This window comes from Fundulus heteroclitus, chromosome 7, assembly GCF_011125445.2.
Source record: "Fundulus heteroclitus isolate FHET01 chromosome 7, MU-UCD_Fhet_4.1, whole genome shotgun sequence".
Taxonomy (NCBI): Eukaryota; Metazoa; Chordata; class Actinopteri; order Cyprinodontiformes; family Fundulidae; genus Fundulus; species Fundulus heteroclitus.
In genome coordinates, this window is record NC_046367.1 from 20,976,629 (window position 1) to 20,996,099 (window position 19,471).

Genomic DNA, 19,471 nt, shown 5'->3' on the forward strand with positions numbered 1-19,471 from the left:
TCCGGTGCATTATTGTGCAGAACTCCACAGATCACAATGATGTCACACACTGTCTGAAGCTTTTGCAACAGGGTTCCTCCATTTAACCTGCTGCACACCTATCTCCAGGTGTCCATTCTTAAATGCTGTTCTGGATTTCGCGTGTTCCTATAATCATGTTCAAACAAATCATCAAATCTGCGTAAAAATTACAAACATATTCTGCCTTTCACATGTTTGTTAGGTGAGTTAAATTTTATTATCATGTCCACTAAAGGTTCTTTCTTTTTTAATACAACATCCAAATGAATGTTACTTGTTTTATTTTTTCTTTGATTTGTTTCGCAGGGATTGCTTTTTGCTTCTTTAAACAAGAATCAGCACTCTGTTGAAAACAAACACACAAAAAGCTACAAGCTCCAAACCCTTTAGTAAAAAACAAGTATGGCAAAAGAAGAGTTTTTTTTTCAGTTTCTATTTTTAGAAACATGAAAACTCAAACCTATTTAAAAATGAATGGCTAATAAAAGCAGGGTCATTCTTAATAGGTTGAGTTCAGAAGATGGACATACTGTAGTGTTAAGAAAGTCATATTTTAAATGATGGACCACATGGCGCCATGGCTTTAGTGTGTTAAACATCAGTTTCTGGCTGAAATCGCATAAATGTGCATATTCTGTCAGATATTTGGGAGCCATGGGTGGTAATTAGATAATTTATCAGGGTTTATTGTGAAATTTGATGATTTCTCACAATTTCAAACAGCCATCCATTCTCTGTACCAACTTAATTCTTGCAGGATTGTGTTGGTTGCTGTTGCCTTTCTCCAGGGGTCATTTGGTGACAGGCCTGGCAATTATTATACTATGTCAAACATAATATAATAATTTTAAGTCAAACGTATAGTAATATTAAGCGATATTATGAGTTGTAGGTTGTAACCCACCACTGGGGATAGGCACTAGCCCCCTGCAAACCTGGAATGATAAACAAGCACAGACGATGGATGGACGAACGCCAAGTGTGCTTTTATAATAATTTAAGTGCCAGGTTAGGTAATCAGCTTTGATCAGGCAGAATGCAACTGGTCTTCAGCATTAATACCCCGCTGATAGCAGAACACGCTTCAAACAAAACACTCCAAAATACTCCAAAAAACAAGAGCAGTCACATCCAACAAATCACAACTCATTTTGAAGAGGAATTTATGCAACACAGTTGTATAACATTAAATAAATCAACATCATTTAAAAGACTCTGGTGTTTGGCATTTTATGTAAAATGTTTCTGTCATCTGTCTGACACGCTTTTCATAAAGGAATGATTGCCTCTTTGTCACAGACTAAGAGCAAACATAGCATTATGGTATTATAGATGGTGTTATTATGGATTTATCCAGCAGGTTTGTGCCCAGTAGGGTAAACATAATTATTTGAACCTAATTATGGGATTGTTAAATCTCAGTCCCATAATTAGGCGTTTCCGCTGCATCTTACTCCTCTAGTGTACTTAAAATCTACTGGAAGAGAATTGTGCTGACGGTCGGTCAGTGTAAATATTTAGAGCATCCATCCATCCATCCATCCATCCATCCATCCATCCATCCATCCATCCATCCATCCATCCATCCATCCATCCATCCATCCATCACAGGGCACATTTGGAGCATGTTTATCAATTGGATTTTGTCATCAATCCATTCAGGTCTGAGGAAGCAGCAGATTGCTTTAAATCAGTTTCCTTTCAGTAAACCTCTATTTCTGTAATGAAACAGTGACGATTAGAGTTTTAAAAATATCCATTTTACAGAATCCACACAAAGGCTTTTAATTAGATTTTCCTCATGAGTGAAAGATGTCGGAGGAAAATATCATCTTGCCTGATTGTCAGCATTCCTTCAAATGCAGCAGGCACAAAAAAATGCTTTGGGCTCGACGGTCGGGAACACGAGAAATGTTGCAGCTTAGGCAAACCAGGTACCTGTGACTGCCAAATTTATTTAGATATCACTTTGAAGCAAAGTTGTACTTGGTACAAACTTTATTTTTGTGTCCATGCTTCTTGATTTTGAATGAAAACCTCTTGGTTTGTGACCTTGTGCTGTACGCAAAACAGAAAATACTTTCAAACGACACTTAACAGTTTTTATCGGAAAGGTTTGTTTGAAGAAGAATGCACAATTTAGTCCAAAAGGTTTGGAATATATACTTATTTAAATATAAAAACATCCCTAAATCCACCCTAAGTGGCAGTGATAAGTTATCCGACTCATTCAGGGAGAATATCCTAAAAATCTGGGCTACTTAGGACTAAGGGGGAGGTCCTTAATATTTTTTTCTTAATAAAGTACCATACCTAAGTTGGGCATTCATTGCCATATTACAGATGTTACCTTACAGCATTGATATCCGTCTATGTGTAAACTTTTATGTAAATCTCTGCAGTTGTTGTTGCAACTCTCCCCGTATTGCAGACCTCTAACACAGGTTTGTGTTTCAGGCTTGAGATACAAAATTTCATCCAAATATCTGGTATTATGTTTGATGTCTACCAAAGTACTATTTGACCTAGATAGCGATAGCCTCCGCTGGCTTGGACTCCTGTTGAAAACCTGTGTATGAATGGAAAGTTCCATAATTCAGACTTTAATATCTGATGTTACATGACCTGTGCTCCTCTGCTTTTTACATCCATGCAAATCGATCACACATCTGTGTAACATGTGGATCTGTGTCCCTGTCCCTGAACAGCCCGCTCAGTGTGGACTGGACCTGAGACACGTGACGGTTATTGAGCTTGTCGGGACTTACCCGGCACAAGTTGGCCGGATTCGGCACAGGCTTCTCCCGCCTGGACTGGCCCTGCAGCTCAGGTACTCGCAGACACACACACACACACACACACACACACACACACACACACACACACACACACACACACACACACACACACACACACACACACACACACACACACACACACCCTGGTGTAAAACCTCAGCAAACATGACTTTTTTGTCATTCCTGCTTGCTAAGCCCACATGTGTTTTCCCAGGTTGCTGCTCCGGATCTCTCAGAGATCGTTCCAAATGGTGCTGGTGGACAAGCAGGGCATAGACAAGCAGCGCTATCCGTTTCCCATCACGGCGGCCGAGTTATTCACCACCATCGACACGTTCCCGCGCCGCAAGGACGAGATGGTGTTACAGCAGGAGGCAGGCCAGACCTGTCAGTCATAAAATAGGAGTGCCCCCCCCTTCATGGAGCATTGATCTTTTTCTCTCCACAGACATGGCCAGCCCAGATCCTCATTTTTTTTTTTAAATCCATATGTCACACACTCCTCTGAACGCCTGTCCTGTATTCAGCGTGTGTGCGTGTGAGTTTTTGTAGTTGCAGCGGAGCGAAAACACTTTTTGCTCATTTTAAAGTGAGGACCTTTTGTTGGTCCTCACTTTTATTGTGGGCTAAGGGTTAGCTTTAGCAGTATGGTGTCAATTAGGGTTAGGGTGGGGATAGATAAAACCCATAAAGGTTAGGGTTAGGGCAGAGAAAGGCTCTAAGATGAATGAAAGTCTATGGAAGACAAGTTACGGTCTCCAGTGTGTGTGTGTGTGTGTGTGTGTGTGTGTGTCTGCTATGTTGCTGATCTGAGGCTGGTCTGAACAGATCACACGGTTTACTCCATTCACATCGATTCCTGGGTGTCTCTGAATATTCTATTTTATTTTTTTACACATTTTCAGAGCAAAAATATGTTTTACTGTTTTGTAAAAAAGAAATGTCTAATTTCTATTCCTTCTAATATTTATGTCTTGCATCTTACTTTGTTATGTACTTTGTCTGAATTCATAAAACCAATAAACAATGAGTAATGTGGAGGTTGTGCTTCTCAGTGACGACGTTTGCGCTTGTGAGTCAGTTTAATTTATTTCTGTGGCGCAATCACCGTCATCATGATGTAATTCGGGGTTCATTCATTTAAAAAAAAAAATTGTGCGTTTGACGCAGAGATTCTCCATGGATTAAACTCAAATGTCCTTTGGGATAGGCACACACTTACATTTGTTAACACTCCCTGCTTGTCATGGCATAATCATTTTAGCAGATACACCTTGAATATTTTCATATTTTGTCACATTACAACCAAAAGCGTAATGGAGTTTATGTGACAGACCATCACAAAGTAGCATCCCTGAAAATCAATTTTGAAATATTGAAATTGATTGACTGGGCCACTTTCACAGATGACTGTCTCTTAAATCCCATATCAAACGAGTTTTTATAATTTCTTTCATTTGCAGAATATTGCCAAAATTAGAAATATTCTGTCCAGCTCAAAATGCAGTTCAAAGCCTTTCAGCTGATCCAAAATGCTGCAGCAAGAGTTCTGATGAAAATCAACAAGAGGGATCACATTTCTCTAATTTTAGCTTCCCTTCATTGGCTTCCTGTTAAATCAAGAATAGAATTTAAAATTCTCCTTTTAACGTATAAAGCCCTTAATAATCAAGCTCCATCATATATCAGAGCTCTGATTACCCCGTATGTTCCTAACAGAGCACTTCGCTCTCAGACTGCAGGTCTTCTGGTGGTTCCTAGAGTCTCTAAAAGTAGAATGGGAGGCAGATCCTTTAGCTATCAGGCTCCTCTCCTGTGGAACCAACTCCCAGTTTTGGTCCGTGAGGCAGACACCCTGTCTACTTTTAAGACTAATCTTAAAAACTTTCCTTTTTGATAAAGCTTATAGTTAAAGTGGCTCATGTTACACTGAGCTACCTCTATAGTTATGCTGCTATAGGCTTAGGCTACTGGAGGACATCAGGATGTATTTCTCTCACTTTGCTGTGTTGTAGTGTTCTCCAGTTTTGCATTGTGTGTTGTTGTTTTTATGTTCCCTCTCGTTTTTTTCTCTCCATAGTGGTGCATATGGCCTAGCATTCTGTTTGCTGTGACACCGTCCAGTAGGGGGGCATCAGCTGAGTAGCTAACCCATGTTGTTTCTCTATAGGAAGTAAACTTGGCCTTGTCTTTCAGTGTTTAGACTCATTTCTCTCCCATACGTAGCTATTGGCTGTGTTTTTAATGTGGCTAACTGTATGTGCTCTCTGTCAAACTCTTGACAACTGGCTCAGAGGTCATCTGCTTAGCTGTGTTTCTCCCCTAGATGAAACCACTAAAGGACCTCCTATTGCTGCTACCGTGTTACTTCCACATAGAAAGTGTTCCTGGATCAGTGCTTCTGTGCTTTTTCTGTCTTCTGTAACCCCCAGTCGGTCGTGGCAGATGACCGTTCACACTGAACCTGGTTCTGATAAAGGTTTCTTCCTGTCAAAGGGGAGTTTTCCTCTCCACTGTCGCTACATGCATGCTCGGTATGAGGGATTGCTGCAAAGCCATGGACAATGGAGACAACTGTCCACTGTGGCTTCACACTCTTTCAGGAGCGAATGCTGAAATCAATGACTCAATGCAATCTGCTCGGTTTCCTCAGCATAACTTTTACCAATCTGTCTATATGACTTAACAGAACTTACTCCGTAAAGTGCCTTGAGTTAACATGTTTTTGAATTGGTGTTTTTAGAAATAGACTGAATTAAATTGATCTAAATAATTTGACAGTAGCTCTTTCTGCATGTTTACGATTGTCTTGTAGGAAGGTGATTTAATCAGAATTGGCTTTATTAGCCAAGATTTTTTTGTACACATAATTTGACTTTGTCTTCACATGCTCACAGCATACAGACATCGAATACTATAAATATATAAACTTTGGAGGAAATAATGCCTTCATTATTTTTAATGTGATGCTGCCTCCATCATGTTTCAGGATGGTATTTCAAAGGTGACATGCAGTGGCAGTCTTCTAGCCTGGCCAGCCATCTGTGACTTCCATGGGGCATAAGTCACAGATGGCTGTTTTCATGTGTATTAAAAAAGTTAAATTTTGGTTTAATCAAACCAGAAAACCTTCTAAATGTTGACCAACGCTAAAAAGGAGTTTCCCAACATGATGAACACATTATGCTGTCTGGACTTTAGGATCTCTGCATCTCTCTGAGAGTTACTGCAAGCTTCTCTTGGTAGCTCACTGATACTACTGCTGATGGGCCAGTTTGCTCCGTTTGGGCCATGATGTGCCGTACAATTTCCACTTTCAGATGATGTTTATCTTCAAATCTGAGGATGCTGTTTTGTAACCTAACTCTGCTTTTAACTTCTCCCCAACTTTATCCCTGCCATGTCTGCTTTGTTCCTTGGTCTCAATGATGCAGTTTGTTCACTCACAGTTTTTTTTAATCAAACCTCCCAGACCTTCACAGAACAGCTGGAGTTATACTGTGTAAACTGTCTATTTATTTATTAGGTGACATTCTGAAGATAATTGGTTTTCAATATTTTATTTTATTTTAATTAGGGGAATTAAGGTAAAGGGGGCTAAATAAATATGGATGCCACACTGATTTTTTATTTTGTCAAAATTCCTAAATCAGTGTGTCCTTTCCCTTCAACTTCACAATAATAGTGCTTGACTGAAAAGTGTGGCAGATATATTTTTCTGTCTTGTTCTTGCAAAAAGAAAGAATGGCTTTGGAGCAAGAGGGACTTTCAACTAATTAAGAAAAGGCTCATACTGTCTTTAAATGCCAAATATTGAATACATCAAATATTAAACATGTAACAGCTGATGCAACCGTGGTTGGGAATTTGTTTGGCTCAAGCTCAAAAAAAGATTGCTATGCTTTTTTAGACACATTTTTTCTACCAAGGGTGGCTGCAGCTGAAGGATCAAGGACTACCGAGCAGCCTTCATGTACAGAGAAATGAATCAGCCCTTTCTTTTGTTACATGACTAATGCATGATTGAAACGTTTCTATGCATCCAGTGCTGCGGTCCAGGAACATAAGGGAAATAAATGTCACACCAAACATGCTAGGGCGAAGCCTTCGAAAACTGTTTTCTTTTCCTGGAACCTTCACTGCAAAAACGGATCTAAAAACAAGTAAAATGTTCTTAAAGTTAATCTATTCATCCTTGATTTGAGCCAGTAAATAAGATTATCTGCCAATGGAATGAGTATTTCTACCCCTAAAATAAGATAATTAGATATCCTGCACTTGAAATAAGATGGAGATGAATTGTTTCTATTTTAAGTGGAAAAATCTTATTCCATTGGCAAATCATCTTATTTATCTGCTCAAAGCAAGATAAAATACACTAATTTAAAGAAAATGTAACTTATTTTTAGTTCTGTTTTTGCAGTGTTTGCGTAAATCCTTTTTGACCAGGATCCAATAAACAGGACAAACACAGACAAGCAGAAATCAATCAGAAATGGTTTAATATAAGTATTAATTCTTCAAAAACAATAAAACCATCATACAGTCTATGGAAAGATGCACCTATTTCAAAATATTCTTGTAGCACGTTTGGGTGAAAACAAACTTAAAAAAGTAAGTCTGATGAAGCGGACATAACAGAGATGGTACATGCGGCACAGAAAGAGTTTCCTCCGTATTAAAAGAAATTGCATGAGCTTCTGGGTCATGCTAAACGGTCAGCACTTGAATTATAATTGTTATTACTTTATATCTGTAGCTGGGAGCTTAGAGCAGATGGTTCACAGAGACCTAGGGGAATATAACCAGCATTCCACATGAAATAATGTCTCTAAGAAGGCTTTATATTTGCAGATGATTCAGTGAACTGCAGGATTCATCACAGGACGAATGATCACAGCTCCCCGGGCGGCAATGACAAGGTCACCGTCTGACTATCAGTGGCTCATTATTGGTCCCCCCTCCCTGAGATGATGGCAGCTCACGTCGGTGCTGACTCACGCTATAACACACAGACCCGGCTCAGGGTTCCTGAGAACACTCTGCAGGTCACACTTTCTCCTCTCGGTGTAAAGTGATGTCAGCATCGGTGCTTTGTGTAACTTTTTTTCTCTCGTTTGTTTTTTTGTACCCTAATATGCGGTTCCAATGAACACACTGATACAGTGTTGTGTAACTATACAAAGAAGCTGGTCTACATTTTCTAATCAGACAAGACTATGTGCCACATTTGAGATATTTTCTTTAAACCAGAGGGGAAAGCAGCGAAGCTCCATGTATTTCCTGACACGGTTATTTATAAAAGGTCTGAATGATCCACTGATCAAGGATCTTCAGCAAAAACAACAAAGAAAAAAAAGCAGCTGATATAATAAAATGTATTTAGGAACGGGAGTGACGTCAAGTTATTCCATCTGTCTATTGTTGTCACTGATTGTGTTTAAATTATTATTTACAGCACTGAGCACTTCTTGGTGATCATGAAGGGCAAATAAATGGATGGAAATCATGGCCAAGGGAAAAGTAATAATCACTATGTTTCATGGTTTTACATTGTACTTACTCTAGTTTTATATCAGGTGTTTGCTGTTCACAGGTTTAGCAAGCATTTACCTGCAAATACTCAAGGATTATGACAAAGTTATACTAGTATTTCGCATGCTAAAATCGTTTGCAGGCTTGACTTTGCTAATTAGCTAAAAATACAAGTTGCTTTTTTGGCTAGCTACAGGAGGATTAGAGAAACACCACATAAGCTATTACTATAATATCAAACCTTTCTGCCCTTCTCTTTTCATACACATACAAACTTTACGGTTGTCATCCCACTGTCTTTATATGATTTATATGATGCTGGGCTACAATCTGAAGCTACATAAGCTTAGCGAGGTCAGACAAGAAGGCCTGGCTCACAGTTTCTGCTCTAAGTCATCCCAAAGCTGTTCTATGTGGCTGAGGTCAGGACTCTTGCAGGTCAGTCTAGTTCTTCCACACTAAACCCACTCATCCATGTATTTATATTGCTTTGTGCACTGGTGTGTAGCCATGTTGGAACAGGAAGGGGCCCTCCCACAAACTGTTACCACAATCTGAACATGAAATTGTCCGAAAATGTCTGCTGAAGCATACAGTACCTCACTAGAACCAAGAAGCCCTGAACCAAAATCCCATGTTCACCGAAGAAATTGGACACACCCCCATGTATGCACAAATTCATACATTATTTTAAAGAGACCAATTAACATATTAACAGTGAGGTTGAATGCGGTTCCTTCTTGCTGCAAGGCAACAGTGCTACCAATCGTACCACCATGTCGCTGTAAATAAAATCTCAAAAACAGCATAGGTTTATCTAACTGTGGATAAAGCAGACGTAAAGATTAGGGAATCATAAGCAGGAATATTTCCTGAGGGATCAAGAATTTCCTGAAGGCATCTGCAACCAAGTGCCAAAAGAAAATAAATTAAACTTTCATACGTAAGCTCCTAGTCATCTATCTCCTAACTTTTGGTAATTAGCTTGAAATACAGACTATAATTAATAGAGTTTTGCTTGCTTTTAATGGAGAAATTAAAATTTTTCACCACAGTGAAGCATCACATTAGTAATATTATCCTGTCATGAAAAGGATAAACTTGACTTAAAATAAACTTTGCTATAAATCTGATTTGAAGTAAACCATAGACATCATTCTAGGGAAACCATGAGTGCCTATAACATATATATATTTTTAAGAAAACCTGTATATATATATTAAATGGAGTAAATAAATAAAAATAATTGTGCTTTTGAACTGTTAGTGCATAAAAGTTAAGTGTTTGTTTTTGATATATTATTTTGAGTAAATGAAGAATTATACTTGAAAAGCTCCCTAGCTCTTTTCACTCTTTATTTTAATAGTGTCCTTTTTTTTTAAAATTGTATCATTTTGGAGAATTTTGTGTTGAAATCATCTAGTGTAGGAATTAAAATGGGATCTTCCAAAATCCTTTTAGTTAAATTTACAGAAACGTTTCCGAAAAAGAAAGCTCCAGTTGTTAAAAGTTTAGCTTAGCTGCTTTCCCCTCACATTATATATATTTAAAATAAGCCAAGCAACTCGGCTTGGTTGCCTATAAAGGGAATGTTTACATGTATTATTAAACATTGCTTCATCTAATACATCTTTAATTGTTTTGATTAGCTGTTACTACATGCAGAAAGGGGCCCACAGTTGAGACGAGGACATAGACATCAGGGGCCACCATGTGCTTATGCAGAAGTTACAGTAAGTTAAATACAACAAGGGTTTCCTAAGAACAGCAGTCAACGGCAGCAGGGCTTGGTCAAGACAGATGCTTTGGGAAGAAAGGGGGGCACATGTGGGTGAGTGAGTAAGGCATGACTGGCTGTGGTGGACAGGAGAAGAGATCTGAACCAGAACGAACGTACAGAGAGGGACGGTGCAATTTTAGCCATTGCTTGCTTTTGTTCTGGACCGATCGCCCCGCTCCAGCTCTCGCCCTGCAACTTCACATGACTTTCCGCGCCTCTTTCCCTCCCTGTAGTTCGCTCATCAAATGTGCTTCTGTCTAAGTTCACGTGTTGCACTTGCGCATGCTCGACCGCAGCGTCAGCGTGCACTCTTGAGGAACCTCTGGGTTTTCAATCATGCGTTGCCAAACCTCCTTCTCTTCCCCATAGGAGTCCATCCAATCCACCTCGTTCCCGTAGCTTTTGCCTTGAGGAAAACGAGACAAGCACAAAGATTTGTTTTAGTTTGTTAGAACAACAGGAAGGCCCTGAGGATATTAATATGTTCCAGAGTCTCTGAGTGTCGCATAATTGAAAAATCTAAATCAATATTTATAATGATTCCGATTAAATTACATCAGTAGATTTAGAATAAAAAATCTATGCCACATGTCAGGTATTTTAAAGTCATTTTTAAAAATGCGTTCCTACTTTTGATCTTTAGAGTCGAACATATGAAATTTGTTCCCTCTGAAGTTCAGCGTAATAGTAATCACACCCTATAAATTTTTGTCCCATTTTCTCACTTTATCATACAAAACTTTAATGTATTTTATGCGACCAACACAAAGAAATGTACAATTGTGAAGCGAAAGGAATATGACACACGGTGAAAAGTGTGGGTTGCAGGAGTGATCGGCTCAATTTCCTCTAATATCCCTCAATAAACATAGTGCAAGTGTGCCGTTTTGGATTACATGCAAAAGGCATTGTGGTGGAAAATTAACACTGAAACTCGGCGAGGAAGCTTTTCTACATCAGAAACAGGGACGCTGGTCAGACTTGATCGGAGGATGGATCAAAAAAACCTGTTAGAGGCGGTAAAAGACTTGAGACGGGGGCATAAGTTCATCTTCCAGCAGAAAAATCTGCCGTAGTTGCGGTGCAACAGTTCAGATCGTAGCTTATTTATATGTTAGAATGGACCAATCAAAGACCCCTCCCCCCTAAATCCAATTAAGAATCTGTGACAAAACTTAGAAATTGATGTTTACATGCACTCTCTATCCATTTAGACAGCTTGAGCTGTTTTGCAAAATAAATCTAAAAACTGGTACAACTGTACAGCAGAAAATCTCAGGAGAGTAAATATAAACACATTCCTCATTTCTGTAACCATATTAAAATTTTCCATTCACATCACAACGATGTTACTTTGTGTTGATCTATTGAACCTTCTTTTTTCCTTTTTTCCCCCCAGCTTCATTACTGTAAATTCCCTTTCGTTACAAATGGAAATTTTGGTACCCACAGATTATGTGAGATTAAAGCAATATTATTCAAATGGAGTTTGTAATTGCTGAATAAAGCAATTAGATTAGATTTAAGCATGCTGGTTTGAGCAAAAACTCAGAATCAAATGTTTTTAATGTCATAAAACATGAAAAAGCTGCAGGGGTGTGATTACTTTCTAAGCACCGCTTAGCCGGGTATTTTCTTCTCCTACCTGTCCCAGCTCCCAGCCTGACTCCTCCTAGGAAGACGTTGCTGGACAGAGCTTCTTTGTCCCACACGGTCAGCTCGAGGCAGATGTTGCTGAGGTCTGCGTCCTGCAGGCCGCAGTAGGTGAAGGTGTGGTTCCACTGTGGGTTGACGGTGCGCCGCTCCACCGCTGTCTTGTGCTTGGTTGACTTGTTATTGTCTGGCAGGAGGTATCTAGGGGAGAAAGTTTACAACTTCTGGTGATGCCGCTGCACAGCTGGACACAGCTGGACACAGCTGGACAAGAGTGTCTCTGTTATGTGACCCTTAACATTTGCTATCAGAGAGTTGAATTAACACTAACACATTCAAACTAAAGACTTTATATAACAAAAATGCTATTTCTAAAAGCAAGAAAACAAAGACAAGAATTAAAAGTTGGAAAAAAGAAGAGGCAAAATCTTAAAACTTAAAAAAAAAAAAAACTTTGAAGGAAAATGTACCAAAGTTGCCAATTCAATATGAAAAACCACAAAACAGAAAGACTGCAGAGAGAAACACACACATAGTTACTATAGGAAAACAGCAAAAGGACTAGAAAATAACAGCTAAAAGATATACAGACCCACGACAAAGGCTAAAATCAATATAGAGAGACTGGAAACAGAAATAATGAGAAATCAAATAATGTATTTCACTACTGAAAGAAAAAGTAAACAATGGAGGGGAAAGTGAAGCACAGTAAAGACGACTTTATAAAAAGAGATGTACAATATACCTTGGTTTATAAAAAAAGCACTTACTGAGGCCCACAAATTAAGAAAAACAAATTCAGAAAGTTTCAGAACCTCAACACATCTGTATTCTTTCAAATTTTCTGTTTCATGTCTCTGCTTATCCAGACTCGACTTTTGCAATTTATAATGCTTTTTTTAAACATTCAGGAGTTTATTTATTCATTTTCTACATCTGTAACCTTTCACAAAAACATTAACATCACAATGATGACGGTTGATACTCATTCATTATTATCGTAACGAGCCGTTTCATGTTTGGTTTTTGCATCCTGGTCAACTTTGAAACTCGGATAATCTCGCCCCTAATTCAAAGTCTGGACAGGATTATGCAGATATCTTGTTTGCTGAAAAATGGAATGGACTATGAATCATTTTAATTTCAGTAAAACACGATTTTGAACATCCTGATCCTTTTGATTATAAAGGAATACAATCTCAACACTCAAATGTTTCTCTATACTCACATTTCCACACTTGGCTTCAGATTTGGAGTGCAATGAAATCATTCACACCTTTCTCAGACTTTGCAAGGTCTACTTTTCTATAGGATCGCTGTACATATATTAAGATTTTGATGATTACAGTTGGCTATTTCAGATCCATCCATCGTGCAGAATAAATTAACCCCCGAGGTGTATGATTGTGTGAACAAATAACAGGAAATGTGTCCCCTAGCTTCTCAAACTCTGACCTGAATCGAACCTCACCCTTTCACAAAAGGATCCGAGGTGCCTCCAGACTTGACAGCGGTTAGATTTCTGGCCCCTTTGACCAGCAGCTCGACCATGCCCCCTTTAGGCAGCGTGAAGCTGCTCGTCTTTTTGCCTTTGAGGAAACTCTTCTTCACTGCTAAAGGGTGAGAAGACACAGACAAAGAGACAGAAAAAAAAGGTTGTCAGCATGTTTTTTTTTTTGTGCAAAAACTTCAGATACCCAAAAGGATTGTTGAGTTAAAAGCTGTATGTTTGAGAGGTTTCATCTCAGATGTGAGGGAGTTCATTTTTAGGTGCTGACGACTCAAAAACATTAGTTATAAATAAAACAAAACCCACAGGAAGAAATGTGTTGAAGAACCCTCAGAGGGCTCAACATTTCTACATCTGAAAGGAAATGACAAAAAGCACAAACAATAAAATAAATACATTGACACACATTGATCACTTCAGCTATTAATGAAAAATGACCATAACCATAGAAACACAAGCTTTAAAAGCTTCAAAGGCCCTCTGAGAAATGAGAAAGTGTTTCCCAGGTGGTCTGTTCTTCAGCTCCACATTAAACAGGATTATGCCAGAAGCTCGTTGAAGGCAACACAAAATAAAAAGCATGTAATCCAGGTGCAACTTGGTTGCTAGGACATTTCACCAAACATTAGTGGGGATGCATTTATATGTCAGTACTGTATGAATAATTTTCATCTACAATTGATTCAAAGTTCTACTCGCAAATGTTTTTTTAAATGATTGAAGTTGCTGTATCAACTTTCACAACTCCAAAAAGAAAAAAAGGGGAAGTAGATTGGTGCATGGTTCTGGAATAATGCAAAAAAAATAATAATCTAGAAACCCAGCACTCCCATGTTCTTCATACATTGTGCCACTAATTAAATTTCTGAAGAACCTGGCAGTGCTGGTTTTCTAGATTTTCTTTTATTATCTTTCTGCCTTGGAAAAAGAACGATTCAAATTTCCCTTTAAGAACGAAAAGTGATATGAACCATGATGAGAGCATGGAAAGTTTTCACGGGCAGAGCGAGTCAATTAGGATTTCCTGTTGATAGGGAAAAAATGTGCCAAGACTGAAAGTGTACAGCAATTTTTGAAAAAAGAGGGACATTTATTGCACACTTCTCTTTCCATTTCCTTCGAATCATATCTAGAAGCAGGGTGGCGATGCTTTGCATTGACTTTAAATGGCAGCACAGCCCTGGGCCTGACATGCAGGGAAGGAAACAAACGAATCCTAAGCAAGACTTAGCCCGCCCGTGATGCTGAGGTTTTTCCAGTAGAGAGACATTTGTTAATGCGGTCGTTGTTGAGTGAGCATTCAAGCCGTCTAATTTACAATGGATCAACTGTGAAAAGGTTTTTATGGCACAAAAGCACCCCGTCTCATTTTAACCAAGGTCAACGATGTGCCTTACTGCCTGAGAGCCTTTCTAAAACAATTAAAACTCCTCGTTCTCCTTTCACCTTTCAGATTATGCGAATGTCTGGTCCGCTGCAGCCTCAGTGATTCAGTTGTGTTATTGTATGACTCTAATGTTGAAACATGGCGGTTCCATCCTGATAAATTACAGTTTTTGCAGGAGGTGTATGCGGGATTTGAAGGGGAGCAATCTACAACAAGGCTAGCAGAGTAAAGTGGTGGTTGGAGTGTATACTTAGGCTGAAATCAGTGTTTGCGTGGATGTGTGTGTTTGTGTGTGTGTGTGTGTGCAGGATGTTCTCCGGTGGGGGAAATAAATTCAGCTTCAGCACCTGTTTATAGAAATAGATTAGAGTTTGTCCAGTGTAGCGGTTGTTCAGACTGCGCTGATTGCCGTCAGCTGCAGGTAAAACACAGAACGGGCCTAAGTACCTCATTTACATCCAGTTCAAAGCTGAATTATTCCTTCAAAGTGCTACTAATCAGAAACAAAACAACCATCGGACCGCAAGTGTGAAAAGCTCGTTTGAGTTAAAACAACAAAATGCTTGATCTAACTTGCTGGAAAGCCTCCAAAACGACACTTTAATGTCAAACAACTTCTAGATTTTAGGTATTTGATACCATGTCTTCAATTATTTTTTTGTAAATGTTGTAAAAGGATAGACAGAATTAGATTTCAGCCTTTGATTTGTACAAAATCTATCAGCTTTTCTTCCCAACTAAAAACATTTTAGGTTCTGAAACGAGCAGGAAGCCAGATAAGAAAAGCAAGGAGTGAAAAAAACATAATCTTTCATTGGCTCTGCAATAATTGCCGGCGAAATGAGAGCAAGTAAAGACAACTTTTTAATAGCGACTTGTTAGGTCAGATGGAACTGAGTGTTTAATTATAGCTCAGACTGGGTCGGGGAAAAATTGTATTCCTGCTTGTTAAAAATGATATGCTCGCTGGCGGGTTACTCATTATTACAAACCCGTGCTGCGCTGCCAAACACTGTCCTCACCCTCAGAGCTTCCTTTAATACTTCAGCAACAAACTTCTAGAAAAATAACCTTAAATAGCAGCTAACTGTTTCAGGCTAAAATTAAATACCAAATTATTATAAGTTACGATTCTGGTCAGAAGTTGTCATATACTTATCAAGGGCATTGATGTCATATTAATTGTGGGCTTTTGTTGATTTATTTGACCACCTTTTACCAAGGAGAAAAGGTGCATATCTTTTATTATTATTATAGATTGGGCTCCAATCCACAGTCAAAACTATGCATGTCTACTAATAAGATGTACCTTTGCAAACTGTACCTCAATAACACACTTTTTTTGAAACCATTAACAAGTCAGATTTAATTCTGGCTGGATATTTGACCGCTTTCAAGCACAGACCACACATTTTCAACAGGCTTGTGGTCAGGGACATGTCCAGAAGCTTAATATCAGCCTACTTTATTTGTGCCAAAACTAGGATCAATGTCCTGCTGAGACACCCAACTGATTCAGCCTGGCTTGTGGTCAGGGACATGTCCAGAAGCTTAATATCAGCCTACTTTATTTGTGCCAAAACTAGGATCAATGTCCTGCTGAGACACCCAACTGATTCAGCCTTTTAGGCGATCTAGCTATAGTTTATGCACTTTGTGCAAAGCACCAGTGCAAGTGGGAGTGAAACATACCCTCAGCATGATGTTACCACCACCATGCATGATAGCTGGTACAGTGGTCTGTGGATTAAAAGCCTCGTCTTGACTTCTTGGATCATTATTTTTGTCAGTGTTGCCAAAAAGCTCAATAAAGAGATTTGGCTTGTCCAGATTGGCAGCAGCAACTTTCAGCTGAGCTTGAAAATGCTGGTTTTGAAGCTTTGGCCTATTTCTTGGGTCGGCACATTTTTAGTCCGACCCAAGACTCACTTAACTGTGGACGGTGGTAATGGTGTTTCTAGTTTTCACGTGCTGTTTCTGAACGTCCACACCCATTATCTGGGTTTTAAAAAGTCCGAAACACACAGAAAACCTTTGTGGAGTGTGATTAAACGCCGTTTCTGTGCCAGGGAACCAAACAACTTAAATAAGTAATTGGTCAATTGTACCAGTCAGAATTATGCCAGAAACTTGATGAATCACTGAAGCGATCATCTCAGACATACCTTGAACCTGGTCCAGAGGCAGCATGAGGTTCTTCTCTGCAGGTATGTACTTCAACACGACGGTCAGCTCTCCTTTGTACTGCATCGTGGAGTCGATGCTGCTCTCTACCTACACACACATACACACACACACACATACATGCACAAAGTATTCTGAAGCATCTGAAACTGCTTTGTAAGACGAACACGGATGTGTTCTGCCTCCGGCTCCTACCCTGGGCTGCAGAGAGTACCACTCCTCTATCTGCGAGTCGAACTCCCAGGAATCAAAGGTCAGCTCCACTTCTCCCAGGAAGCTGTTGTATCCAAAGCGGTCGTGGTGCCACACAGACACCTGCAGGGTGCGGGTCTCCAGCTGCGAGTGGCTGATCACGTACTGAAAAACACAGGGAAACAACAGCTAGCAGATGCTCAATAGGGTCTCTTTCATTCAGACTCATCATTAAAGCTTTTTTTTCTGAAACTGACTCTCAGGTTCTCATTGAAAACGGGGTTAATGGTGTTGGGTCGGATGCTGGTCTTCCTCTTGCTCTGGCGCGATGTGTCAGGAAGCAGGTAAGTCTTCACATAACTGCAACAACGACATATTTTAGAGTCTTTATCCACATGTGCCACACTGAGACGAATCCATCTGGAGCAAAATGTTATCAGTTGTCAGGCGATAATCTCCAAAACACTCTTACGCGTCCGTGCGCTGCCTCCTCTCGTCTCCGGTTGCCAGGTTGTAACACTTTTTCACCAGAACGTTGAGGGCGCCTGTTTTGTAGCTGTAGCTGATGTTCAGGAGGATCTCGCCGCTCACCCTGGCATTTCCATAGTCACCGGTCTCACTGTACATGCTCATCATGCTGTTTAGGCTGCTCTGTGAGGGCAAGACAACAGATAAAGTGTGAGAGGGACAAAAGGCGGAGATCTCTGCGTAATTATCACGACAGCTAATGGTTAATACAGATAGACTGAGGAATTACATCACAAAAACAAAGCGTGGCCGGTGTTTATGACAACAGCAGAATATGGTAAACCATCATGTTCAGGATGAGGAACAAAGATCAAGAAATGAACAACAAAAGATCAAATAAAAAGATTTAATCGAAGAATAGACTAAAACATGAGTGAACTGTGGGTAATAATATGAGATGAACCAATTAATATACACATAAATAGACTTCCATGTACAGATCTAGTTTCTCTGTTTTTATTTAAAACTTCCTAAATGTATTTCTAATATATATATATATATATATATATATATATATATATATATATATATATATATATATATATATATATATATATATATATATATATATATATATATATATATATACTGAGGCAAGTGAGGCAAGTGAGGTCTGCAATGGATAATGTGGTTCACAGCAGCGTCAAAACCTTAAAATGGTTTATAAAACTTTTCTAGACTGTAAGATGTCAATGACTTTATTTTTGGATCTTAAGTTTATTTAGATCAGGACATGATGTGCTGCTCTTTGAGACCATCAATCCTACTTCGTGTTGCCAGACAGGTTTCATTTGAGGGATATCTTGATTCTCCACGTATGACAGAAATCCGGCTTGTGTGTCAGTTCATAATTTTACAAGGGGAAATCACCCCTTTTTCTTCAAACACCCAGGTGGGTTTGGACATGCTTAATTTTCCATTAAATTAACTCATTTCAGCTCTACTAAGGTCATTGTTGCCTGATGTTAAAATGTGTTCGATCTGAAACGTTTAAGTGCAAAAAAAAAAAAAACCTGAATCTTTAGAGAATCGAAGCATTTTTTTCCACCACTGTTTATCCAAACAACCTAAGAAGGAAACAGATATTAGGAAACAGGAATAGACAAATAGAAATCCATGATGGAACCATATAAAAGTAACAACAGTGCAGCATTATGAGGGGATGTTTAGGCTCATCAGAGATGCTGCGTTGATTGAGTTTTACAGGCTGAAGTACCAAACCTGATTTTGTCTCTACAATATGTACCTGCAAACTTAATTTCACAATGGAAAGACTCCAAACCATAATGGCCACACAGCAGCTAATTAACTCTTAAATGAGACTCACTGCTGGTAAACTGGAGGAGATAAAACCGTCTGAACCTAACAGGGAAAAGAAAAATGCTGTTTTCATTCCGGGAAGTTTGCTTCCCTCAAACCTGCAGTTACCAACTGTGATGATTACTTTTTTTGTTAATGTGTGGAGTTTATGAAACAACAGAGGAATGTGTGAGCACGAATATCCACCGAGCATGCAGGTATATGCAGGAAAAACCTTTATGTATTATTGAGTGATGCGTGTAATATTCGTGCTTCATTGCTTTGCCGCTGTATCTTTAATGCAGCAGGAGAAACGGGAGCATGCAGAAATGTGAAACGAGGAGACTTACAGTCTCAGCATCCGAGTCGGGGACATTAAGGTACCCCCACCTCCTTTCTGTGCCGGGAGTGGAGGACTGGATTTATAACAAACCAAGAGGAGAGGAAAGAAAGCAAAGAGGAAAGGAACAGAGGATGTTGACGCATTAGAGATAGAGCCCCGACTCTGACACCCAAAATCCCCATCATACACACACTGTTACCGTGGTGATTATCAGACGAAACCACAGAGATTAAACATGGTT

General features: G+C 39.2%; 2 protein-coding genes across 7 annotated transcripts in view; one reads left to right on the forward strand and one right to left on the reverse strand.

The window, feature by feature from the left end:
- srpx (sushi-repeat containing protein X-linked) overlaps window positions 1-3,880 on the forward strand; it is a 29,312-nt gene extending 25,432 nt beyond the window's left edge. For both annotated transcript variants that reach the window (XM_036139166.1, XM_036139167.1), the window contains 2 exons: window positions 2,730-2,851; window positions 3,034-3,880. In XM_036139166.1, the coding sequence (XP_035995059.1) occupies window positions 2,730-2,851; window positions 3,034-3,217 (306 nt within the window). In that variant the 3' untranslated portion in view covers window positions 3,218-3,880. The remainder of the gene's footprint in view (window positions 1-2,729; window positions 2,852-3,033) is intronic.
- A 3,418-nt stretch (window positions 3,881-7,298) lies between these two features.
- The window catches only part of sytl5 (synaptotagmin-like 5), a 62,557-nt gene continuing 50,384 nt past the window's right edge, over window positions 7,299-19,471 (reverse strand). For 4 of the 5 annotated variants that reach the window (XM_021317465.2, XM_021317462.2, XM_036139164.1 and 1 more), the window contains exons 11-18: window positions 19,238-19,303; window positions 17,533-17,711; window positions 17,318-17,420; window positions 17,064-17,225; window positions 16,850-16,958; window positions 13,259-13,400; window positions 11,780-11,988; window positions 7,299-10,540 (exon numbers count right to left, since the gene is read on the reverse strand). In XM_021317465.2, coding sequence (XP_021173140.2) covers window positions 10,398-10,540; window positions 11,780-11,988; window positions 13,259-13,400; window positions 16,850-16,958; window positions 17,064-17,225; window positions 17,318-17,420; window positions 17,533-17,711; window positions 19,238-19,303 — 1,113 coding nt within the window. In that variant the 3' untranslated portion in view covers window positions 7,299-10,397. The remainder of the gene's footprint in view (window positions 10,541-11,779; window positions 11,989-13,258; window positions 13,401-16,849; window positions 16,959-17,063; window positions 17,226-17,317; window positions 17,421-17,532; window positions 17,712-19,237; window positions 19,304-19,471) is intronic. The other variant, XM_021317466.2, reaches the window with a different exon arrangement.